The sequence below is a fragment of the Drosophila willistoni genome, unplaced genomic scaffold (genome assembly GCF_018902025.1).
Source record: "Drosophila willistoni isolate 14030-0811.24 unplaced genomic scaffold, UCI_dwil_1.1 Seg815, whole genome shotgun sequence".
Taxonomy (NCBI): domain Eukaryota; kingdom Metazoa; phylum Arthropoda; class Insecta; order Diptera; family Drosophilidae; genus Drosophila; species Drosophila willistoni.
This window is the reverse complement of record NW_025814716.1, coordinates 57,024-68,786: the sequence shown is the minus strand read 5'-3', so window position 1 is coordinate 68,786 and position 11,763 is coordinate 57,024. Positions and strand designations below refer to the sequence as shown.

At 39.9% G+C, this 11,763-nt stretch overlaps 1 protein-coding gene across 1 annotated transcript; it reads left to right on the top strand.

Annotated features, from left to right (window-relative positions):
• The first annotated feature begins 583 nt into the window (after positions 1-583).
• On the top strand, positions 584-1,588 carry LOC124462004. The gene has a single exon (XM_047013403.1). It carries the CDS (start codon positions 584-586, stop codon positions 1,586-1,588), a length of 1,005 nt encoding a protein of 334 aa, XP_046869359.1.
• The last annotated feature ends 10,175 nt before the right edge of the window (positions 1,589-11,763 follow it).

Genomic DNA, 11,763 nt, shown 5'->3' with positions numbered 1-11,763 from the left:
GAAGTCAAAAGCAATTGTCTGACTGCATTAGTAGAGGCAACTCCTGATCATCCACTTGATCATCTTGTTCATCGAGTATCTTCATGGTTGACGCTCGTTCACACGGTTGGTTATGTCCTTCGCTTTCTACGGCGCACGAAGGGTCCATTTGGGGACAAGGGCTCAAACTGTCTTACGTTTGAGGAAATCACCGCGGCACGCATTGTATGCTTGCGCCACGCGCAAACCTGCTTTCAGGATGACTATCAATTGCTACTCGCAAATAAACCATTGCGAAGTCGATCTCAGCTGGCTAAACTCTCGCCAATGATCGACAAGGACGGACTACTCAGGGTTGGAGGACGCTTGCACCACTCGCAATTGTCCACAGAGGCGAAACATCCAGTTTTGCTACCGAAATCTCATCGCATCACCAAGCTGATACTTGAATACGAACACAGGGTCAACCTGCACCCTGGCGTCTCATCACTCTTTGTATGGTACGTCGAACATTCTGGATATTTGGGGCAAGGAACTTGATAAGGAAAGTCACACACGACTGTTTGGCTTGTTTCGACAGCGGCATCATACATCACAACAAAGGATGGCTGATCTACCCAGCATTCGTGTCACTCAGGCACTTCCATTTGTAAACACTGGATGTGACTATGCTGGTCCAATCCTTCTTAAGGATGGAAAGGGGCGCAAACCGCGCATTGGTAAGGGCTACATATGCCTATTTGTTTGTCTGGTCACATCGGCAATCCATCTGGAACTTGTAACGGACTTGAGCACCGACTCATTCTTGGCCGCGCTAAGACGTTTCGTCTCTTTGCGTGGCAAGTGCAACAAAATCTATAGCGACAACGGAACGAATTTCATTGGAGCTAAACGCTCTCTTGATGAAATGCAGAAGCTGCTGGCATCTCAACCACACATCGAAAAGGTTAGGAATGCTCTGGCGAATGATGGCATTCAATGGGTATTCATTCCACCACATGCTCCTCATTGGGGAGGAAAATGGGAATCTGCAGTCAGATGCGTAAAGCTGCATATTCGCCGAGTCATTGGGAAATCTACTCTCACCTACGAGCAGATGCGAACTCTACTTGCACAAGTCAGTGCGGTGGTCAACTCACGACCCTTGTGCTACAACTCGGACACAGATATCAATTATTTGTCGCCAGCACATTTCTTGACCGGCAGGCCTCTCACAACTATACCAGAGGCAGACTTAGGCCACATCCCCGTGGGCCGACTTGGGTACTGGCAAAGTATCCAATCTATGATGCAAGGTTTCTGGAAGCAATGGCATCAGGAGTATCTTACCACATTGCAACAGCGTCCAAAGTGGACCACTACAACACCAAATATAGCAGTGGGAGATGTGGTGCTTGTAAAGGAATCGAACACCCCACCAGCTCACTGGCATCTGGCGCTGGTTCTCGAAGCCTACCCAGGCAAGGATCAATTGGTTCGAGCGGTTAGACTCAAGACCTCTTCGGGAGAATTAACTCGGCCAATCACCAAGGTTGCGGTATTGCCCCGTTCAGAAACTGTGTTTCAGGGCGGGCCGGGATGTTCAGGAACGGATTGCGTTTATCGATAAGTCAGATGTAGTTGTAAGAATCGACACATACATAAGCATTGTACACACACACATATTTGTGCGCTGCTGCGACAGCGCTTTTTCTCGTTTGGTTTAGTAATAAATTGGCACTCAACTGATTCAGTAGTGAAGAAATACAAGGTGAAGTTATCCAACATAATTTCAAGGTACAGTCCACTGCTAGATCAAATCACTCGACTCAAAACAAAATCATCTTAACGGCAATAGACAAATTTTCAAAATACGCACAAATAAAGTTAGTGAATTCAAAAGCAGCGGAACATTTAAAGGTACCACTACGGAGTTATTGGTAGCCTTTGGCGCGACAAAAACAGTAGTAATGGACAATGAAAAATCGTTAAATTACGCTTCGATAAAATTCCTTTTGAACGATAAACTGGGTATAAATGTACACACAACACCACCGTATACTTCGTCTAGCAATGGTCAGGTAGAAAGATTCCATTCCACATTCACGGAATTAATGAGATGCCTAAAGATTGAGCATCCGGAATTAGAATTTGAAGACCTAATATTCAGAGCAGTAGATGAATACAATAGGACTATTCACAGTACAACTAACAAAAAACCGATAGAAACTTTTTTTGCTTTAGAATTGATTGGAAAGAGAAAAAACCTCAAAGAGAATTTCAGACAAACAACTTGCAGATTTACAATACCATAACCAAAACAAAGAACCCATAAAAAATTATGACCCAGGAGAAATATTTTACGTCAAAATCAATAAGAGATTGGGTTCTAAATTAACATCAAGATATAAAAAAGAAAAAGTAGCTGAAGATTTGAATATAAAAGTTAAAACATTGTCAGGCAGGATAGTACATAAGAACCAGTTGAAATACTGACCAATATCCATCTTCGACAGGTTAATATTAATACCCGTCTGTTGGGGACATACGACTATCTTGGATTACTCAAAATCGAGAGTAGTAATGCTGGAAACTGGGATGGCAGCGTTCAAAATTATACACGTTGTAGAAGTAGAAAAGTATCAACAGGCATTGTCGGTGTTAAAAGAGGTCGTACGAAATTCAACGAAAACAAACCCGTATTACCCTTTCCTTATTTACGAAATAACCCGAATTGAAAATGAGATCAAAAGATTAAAGCCTATAAAGTTCAGAGTTAAACGCTCTCTTGACATACTTGGAACAGCGTGGAAGTGGCTCGCGGGTACCCCAGATCACCAGGATCACAAAATTGTAATCGACAAAATCAATGAACAGCTCAAAAATAATAACAAACAAGTAGTAATCAATAAACTAGTAGAAAATAAGATAAACGATTTAATTAAGATAACTAACACCTTATTACAAGTTAAGACCAGATATGCTTTACCATCACAATCACACTCACACTACACCCATAGAGAACATTCAAGAGTTATCATAATGAGCATCGACGTAATGAGCATCGGCATGATCATAGAAGGCACCGCCAAGAATGTCACCCGATAACCCTGCAACACACAATCGTCTTCACACAATCGCCAGACTAAACATTCCTAGGGTAATGGTGTCAAATTCGGTACATCAGACGGCAAGCCGCCCAATCCCATAAATCAATTCGGCAATAAGCATCATGTTCGGTGCACCAGCCATCACGTCGCCCAAATCAATTTCATGATAAACAGATTCCACGCTCGCGTTGGACCATTGGACTCAACAAGCGTCGCTGTCACCATCGACGTCCAAAATCAGAGGCTTCACTCAAACATAATCGATCTACACAATTCAGTCTTTAATCCTAGTACAAACTTGTCACTTCGTTAGAGCTCCGCGATCTTAGCTCAGTCCAGTAGTCACAAAGTCTTCCATTAAAAAGATAGATTTCAAATGTGTACTCAATATTAAATAAATTCAAATAAAACTTTATTTTTTTTATGCGACTAACTAAGATTGTCCCCGAGCAGGGACCCCGCGTTTAAAAGTTGATCAAGTGAAGTAAACGGCAATTGTGATAAGTGTTAATCAAAGTAAACGCAAATAAATACGCCTTTAGAACGATAACCGAAATATACGCAGTGCCAACAAAACTTCGCTGAGGTCAGACGGGGTTATAACAGAAACTGATCGCTGCATTCCTCTAGTATCCGTTCGGAGGAAAAATTGGTACAACAAGTGTCTGGATTCGGAGCGTTAGTACCTCAACGTGGGAAAAGCGAGTACCCCTACCAACCAACCAATACAAGCACCGAAATGAAAATTATTCTAATGTAATAGTGAATTAATCTCTTTTGAAATCGAAAATGCCTGAAAACGACAGTTGGGTAAAAGCCGCAGTCCTTCAGCCAGGAGGTCGCCCTACGACAGAGTCGCAGAGTGCGTCAACCTCAGCTGCCGCGAACAGAAATATAGAGGCTATATCCATACAAGGTTTAGATGCAGCCATTGATAGTCTTTTAGCAGCAAGAATGGGGTCTTATATCGAACAAATGAAGCTGGCCCAGCCAGTAACCTCAGAATACAGAGACTTAACTCTAAATTTACAAGATAATTGGAATGAGGTAGATAAAGTTCCAGACTTAGTGAAAGGTCTAAAAGAATTCTCTGGTAATCCAGCAGAATTTACAACTTGGTTCGCTTCAACCTCGCGTGTAATGGATGCCTTTGCTCCTTTGCAAGGAACGCCAAAATACTTCGCGATTTTACTAACGGTTAGAGATAAAATTACAGGACATGCGAACATAGTACTAAAGGTGAATGACACCGCGTTACATTGGGAGGCAATCTCGAAATGCCTTCTAGAGGAATATTCAGACAGACGAGACTTGGGAACACTAGAATATCAATTGTTTTCTATGAGTCAGAGGAATAGCACAATCCACGAGTTTTACCTTGCAGTGAACCATCAGATGTCCTTAATTATCAGCCAAATGAAAAACATGGGACACGGTCCTGAGGTCATGGCAATCTTGTCAAAACAGATAAGGGACAGAGCCCTAGATACCTTCATTAGGGGCCTGAACGGTGATCTATCGGATAGAATAAGTCTAGCGCAACCACTTAACTTGAAACATGCGTTGCAGATGATAGAAGACTTAACCAATAAGCACACTAAAAACTCGATCGGCTCAGGTTATCAGCACCCTCGTCCAAACCTAACACACAAAATAGGACAATACACCAGAATTAACGTCCCCCCACAGTGGTCATACCCTCTGGTACTTCCCCCTAAACCATACAACAATATGAACTGGTACAACCCCAGGCAGACTCAAAATACTTTCGCACCCCAAACCAATTTCCCACAGAATCATGGTATTCACCAAAATATCCCCTTCCGTAACAGTAACCAAACCTTCTTTAACGCATCACCTAGACCTCTCGCCCCAAAGCCTCAACCCAAGCCTACACCTATGGAAGTGGACGGTTCCATAATGACTAAAAACGTGAACTACATGAATAGACCAAACATAAATCCTACACAACCAGTTTTATTAAAGAGAGTAAATCCATTTAATACGAATCTCCCAAACAAAGTCCAAAGACAGTTCCACATCGGAGCCGAGGTACAGGACGGGCAATACAGTGCCCCACCACCAGAAGACTTTCAAGTCAATGTAACCGAAGCTCAGTTGTCCGGATACCAAGAACAGGAAGACTATTTTCAAACAGTCCCATACTCACAATTTTCGGAGTATGAACAACAACAAGAATACCCCACCACTCAAGGTGGTATGTCCGAATTAAGTCCGCAAGATAGAGAAACAACACAACCTACAGTACAGGATCCTTACCCACAAATCGAGGATACGGTTAATTTTTAGGATGAAGTGTTCCTCTTTGCCGTACTTTGTAGTCCGGGACAAAGACGGAACAGCATACAATTTCTTAATAGATACCGGTTCAAATAAAAACTATATCCAACCCGAGATAGCCAAGAACATAAAGCCAAATGAGCGTAAATTCTACGCGAATACTGTAAGTGGACGCATCCTGATTACGGAGCATGTCCACCTGGGTCTCTTTAACGAACCTAACAAACCTATAATTTTTTTTCTACTCCCAAATTTAAAATCGTTTCATGGAATTCTAGGCAATGACACACTAAAAGAATTAAATACCATTATAGATGAAGGAAAAGATTTGTTACAAGTCAACAACTCTCATGTTGTTAAAGTGAGACAGATGCGAGCTCAGCAGGTCCACACGATCAACTCAGATCAATTATCGGGTCATCAAAAGTTAAAGCTAGAAGCACTCCAAGAGGAATACAAATCGTTATTTGCAAGTCCGGACATGAGGTTGACTTATGCTACCAATGTCCAAGGTGAAATTCGAACATCGTCAGACACTCCAGTCTACTCAAAACACTACCCGTACCCAGCCTCCTTGAAGGAAGTAGTCGAAGAGCAAATCCAAGAACAATTAAAAGATGGTATAATACGACCCTCACGGTCGCCCTATGGCTCTCCTGTATGGATCGTCCCAAAAAAAAGCGACAGTTCGGGAAAAAAGAAATACAGGATGGTCATCGACTACAGAAAATTAAATTCAGTCACCATCTCGGATAAATAATTTCTCCCAGAAATTGGAGAAATGATTGCTCTATTGGGCAACAACAACAAATACTTCTGCGTCCTTGACTTAAAGAGTGGATTTCATCAGATCCCTTTAAAGGAATCCGACATAGAAAAATCAGCATTTTTTATAAACGGAGGAAAATATGAATTCACCAGACTCCCTTTCGGGTTAAAAAATTCCCCAGCTATATTCCAAAGAGCTCTCGACGATATTTTAAGAAAACATATAGGGAAAATATGCTACGTTTACATCGACGACATCATAATATTCAGCAAAACAGAGGAGGAACATTTTAGCCATCTGGCCCAGGTATTCTTTACCTTAGCAGAAGCAAACATGAAAGTGCAAGTCGACAAGTGTAAATTTTTAAAACATAGCGTTGATTTCCTAGGAGTAGTAATATCGAGCGAAGGCGTTAAAACCAACCCAGAAAAGGTACAAGCTATAAAAAATTTCCCTACACCAAGAAACTTGAAGCAACTGAGATCCTTCTTGGGCTTAGCTAGTTATTATAGGCGGTTTATTAAGAATTTCGCGAAGCTAGCAAGAAGAGAACGAAGAAGAATGTCTCCAACAAAATCGAAATTCGTTTTGGCAAGGAAGAATTGGACTCTTTTGGAAAGGTTAAGAATGCACTAGTTTCACAGGATGTATTACTAGCATACCCCGATTTATATAGCGATAGGTGCCTCACTAGAACAAAATGGCAGACCGATCACATTCATATCCAGAGCATTGTCTAAGACAGAGGAAAATTACGCTACGAATGAAAGAGAAATGCTAGCCATAGTATGGGCCTTAGAAAAATTGAGAATGTACCTTTATGGGAAATCAAAAGTGACCATTTATACAGACCATCAACCGCTTACCTATGCGCTTAGTCCTAAAAACAACAACACGAAGCTAAAAAAATGGAAGAGTTACCTAGAAGAATACAACTACGACTTGAAGTATAAACCGGGTAGCTCAAATGTAGTAGCAGACGCACTTTCGAGAAATCCTACCAGCATAAATGCCAGTAGTACGTCAGCAGCTACTATGCATAGTGATGAAAGCTCAGGGCACGAACTAGTACCGACTATGGACATTCCTATCAATGTATTTAAAAATCAGTTAATACTTCTCACAGGCGAAAACGAAAACACGACATTAGAGTTACCATTTCCCACCTATCACAGACACACGGTAGTTCGAAGAAACTATTCGGAAAGTGATCTCGTAGAAATCCTAAAAGCAAAATTAGATCCTAGGATAGTGAATGGTATTTTCACTTCAGAAAGTATCATGGGAAAAATTCAGCTGATATTTCCAGAACATTTTAGGAATTATAAAGCTAGGTTTACGCAGATACAAACTACGGAAATCATAACCAAAGAACATACTAGAGCCCATAGAAACGCAATAGAAAACAAAAAACAGATTTTATCTAAAGTTTTTTTTCCAGGAATGAGGAAAAAAATAGAAGCAATAGTAAAAGCATGCCAAACTTGCAAACTTTCTAAATACCAAAGACACCCCCAAATCAAGAGATTCAATCAACACCCATACCATGTTATCCAGGAGAAATAATCCACATAGACCTTTACTCGACTCAAAACAAAATCATCTTAACGGCAATAGACAAATTTTCAAAATACGCACAAATAAAGTTAGTGAATTCAAAAGCAGCGGAACATTTAAAGGTACCACTACGGGAGTTATTGGTAGCCTTTGGCGCGACAAAAACAGTAGTAATGGACAATGAAAAATCGTTAAATTCCGCTTCGATAAAATTCCTTTTGAACGATAAACTGGGTATAAATGTACACACAACACCACCGTATACTTCGTCTAGCAATGGTCAGGTAGAAAGATTCCATTCCACATTCACGGAATTAATGAGATGGCTAAAGATTGAGCATCCGGAATTAGAATTTGAAGACCTAATATTCAGAGCAGTAGATGAATACAATAGGACTATTCACAGTACAACTAACAAAAAACCGATAGAAACTTTTTTTGCTTTAGAATTGACACACTCTCCAGAAAAGTTAGCATTGGAAAGAGGAAAAACCTCAAAGAGAATTTCAGACAAACAACTTGCAGATTTACAATACCATAACCCAAAGAACCCATAAAAATTTATGACCCAGGAGAAATAATTTACGTCAAAATCAATAAGAGATTGGGTTCTAAATTAACATCAAGATATAAAAACGAAAAAGTAGCTGAAGATTTGAATACAAAAGTTAAAACATTGTCAGGCAGGATAGTACATAAGAACCAGTTGAAATACTGACCAATATCCATCTTCGACAGGTTAATATTGATACCCGTCTGTTGGGGACATACGACATACTTGAACATACTTGGATTACTCAAAATCGAGAGTAGTAATGCTGGAAACTGAGATGGCAGCGAGGCAGAATGGAACGTTCAAAATTATACACGTTGTAGAAGTAGAAAAGTATCAACAGGCATTGTCGGTGTTAAAAGAGGTCGTACGAAATTCAACGAAAACAAACCCGTATTACCCTTTCCTTATTTACGAAATAACCCGAATTGAAAATGAGATCAAAAGATTAAAGCCTATAAAGTTCAGAGTTAAACGCTCTCTCGACATACTTGGAACAGCGTGGAAGTGGCTCGCGGGTACCCCAGATCACCAGGATCACAAAATTGTAATCGACAAAATCAATGAACAGCTCAAAAATAATAACAAACAAGTAGTAATCAATAAACTAGTAGAAAATAAGATAAACGATTTAATTAAGATAACTAACACCTTATTACATAAAAGCAAACCAGAAACAGACGAAAAAGTAAAAGAAATAGAAGTAACAAAATTCAAACTGAGTCTCTTAAGAGAAGAAATCACAAATATCATTTATGCAATAGATTGGGCTAAAGCAAACACAATAAATTCCTTGATCTTATCACCAGCAGAAATAAATATTATCGAAACATATGCTGAGGAAAGCCTAACGTTTGTAAATATCGAAGAGCTTATAGAATTTGCTGAAGTAAGTGTCGCTTCAGATGGCATAGCTCTTTTTTATATTGTCAGCATACCTAGGGTGATTAAAGAACAATGTAAAAAAATCATGGCATTACCCATAAAATATGGAAAAACAATCGAAAAAATAGATTATAATCACATATTAAAATGTAATAAACAATACTTTGGTTTAGCTAATAAGAATAAATGTAAAAATCAAAACAACAAAATATTATGTAAACTGGAAGATTTGATTGACTTAAAAAATAGCAAATGCATAGGAGCGTATTTTCACAGAAAAAAACCAACCTGCCCAACAACTAACAATCAGCATGTGAAATCACACTCGGAGGTAGCTCCTGGCACGATCTTGCTAAACCAATTCAAGGGTATCATCAACGTCGATGGAGAAAACCTTACTCTGGACGGAACTTTTATAATACAATCGCAGAATGCCACGATCAACATTGATGATTCGTGGTACATCATGAAGACAAAGCGTGAAGTAGAAGTCCAACCTCCATTACTTCAACTATTATCGGACAAACAGCACCAAGGCGAAACCCTATCTCTGGAGATGATCAAAGAACTGCACTTGAATAACACGAACAGCCTGGAAAAAATCCAGACTGACAATGTCATAATTTCATCATCCTATTGGATCGTCATAGCAATTTAAGCGATCGCAGCAATCATATACTGGGTGATCAAGAAGAAATACAACCACAGGCCAGAAGAAAGCAGTCCACCAATAGTAATGCCGGTTACACCCGTACAATATATGGTAGCGACCGAGGACGTCCGCACTTAAGAGGGGAGGAGTTAAGACCAGATATGCTTCACCATCACAATCACACTCACACTACACATAGAGAACATTCAAGAGTTATCATAATGAGCATCGACGTAATGAGCATCGGCATGATCATAGAAGGCACCGCCAAGAATGTCACCCGATAACCCTGCAACACACAATCGTCTTCACACAATCGCCAGACTAAACATTCCTAGGGTAATGGTGTCAAATTCGGTACATCAGACGGCAAGCCGCCCAATCCCATAATTCAATTCGGCAATAAGCATCATGTTCGGTGCACCAGCCATCACGTCGCCCAAATCAATTTCATGATAAACAGATTCCACGCTCGCGTTGGACCATTGGACTCAACAAGCGTCGCTGTCACCATCGACGTCCAAAATCAGAGGCTTCATTCAAACATAATCGATCTACACAATTCAGTCTCTAATCCTAGTATAAACTTGTCACTTCGTTAGAACTCCGCGATCTTAGCTCAGTCTAGTAGTCACAAAGTCTTCCAGTAAAAAAGATAGATTTCAAATGTTTACTCAATATTAAATAAATTCAAATAAAACTTTATTTTTTTATGCGACTAACTAAGATTGTGTTTAATTGGCGCCCGAGCAGGGACCCCGCGTTTGTGATAAGTGTTAATCAAAGTAAACGTAAATAAATACGCCTTTAGAACGATAACCGAAATATACGCAGTGCCAACAAAACTTCGCTGAGGTCAGACGGGGTTATAACAAAAACTGATCGCTGCATTCCTCTAGTATCCGTTCGGAGGAAAAATTGGTACAACAAGTGTCTGGATTCGGAGCGTTAGTACCTCAACGTGGGAAAAGCAATTACCCCTACCAACCAACCAATACAAGCACCGAAATGAAAATTATTCTAATGTAAATTAAGTTAAAAGTTAAGAAAAACTAAAACGAAGAAAAGAAAGAAATAATATTTAAGAGAAAAATCAAAACCAGAAACGAATTAGCATCATAAGAAACGGAAAAACTAACTAACATTTATAATAATTACCTCTACTAACAAAATTTTTTTTAAACCAAAAGCCATTTCCATTCAAAATTTTTTTCTAAACGGTATCGCGTCGCGAACAAATTTTCTTGTCTTTCGAATAATTATTCGACGCGTAGTGCAAGCGTTTGTTTTTTGTTGAAGTGAATTAATTTCTTTTGAAATCGAAAATGCCTGAAAACGACAGTTGGGTAAAAGCCGCAGTCCTTCAGCCAGGAGGTCGCCCTACGACAGAGTCGCAGAGTGCGTCAACCTCAGCTGCCGCGAACAGAAATATAGAGGCTATATCCATACAAGGTTTAGATGCAGCCATTGATAGTCTTTTAGCAGCAAGAATGGGGTCTTATATCGAACAAATGAAGCTGGCCCAGCCAGTAACCTCAGAATACAGAGACTTAACTCTAAATTTACAAGATAATTGGAATGAGGTAGATAAAGTTCCAGACTTAGTGAAATGTCTAAAAGAATTCTCTGGTAATCCAGCAGAATTTACAACTTGGTTCGCTTCAACCTCGCGCGTAATGGATGCCTTTGCTCCTTTGCAAGGAACGCCAAAATACTTCGCGATTTTACTAACGGTTAGAGATAAAATTACGGGACATGCGAACATAGTACTAAAGGTGAATAACACCGCGTTACATTGGGAGGCAATCTCGAAATGCCTTCTAGAGGAATATTCAGACAGACGAGACTTGGGAACACTAGAATATCAATTGTTTTCTATGAGTCAGAGGAATAGCACAATCCACGAGTTTTACCTTGCATTGAACCATCAGATGTCCTTAATTATCAGCCAAATGAAAAACATGGGACACGGTCCTGA

Bases quoted from the DNA above. Each gene is read 5' to 3' on its own strand.
- LOC124462004 (XM_047013403.1), top strand. From the start codon at position 584: ATGGCTGATCTACCCAGCATTCGTGTCACTCAGGCACTTCCATTTGTA.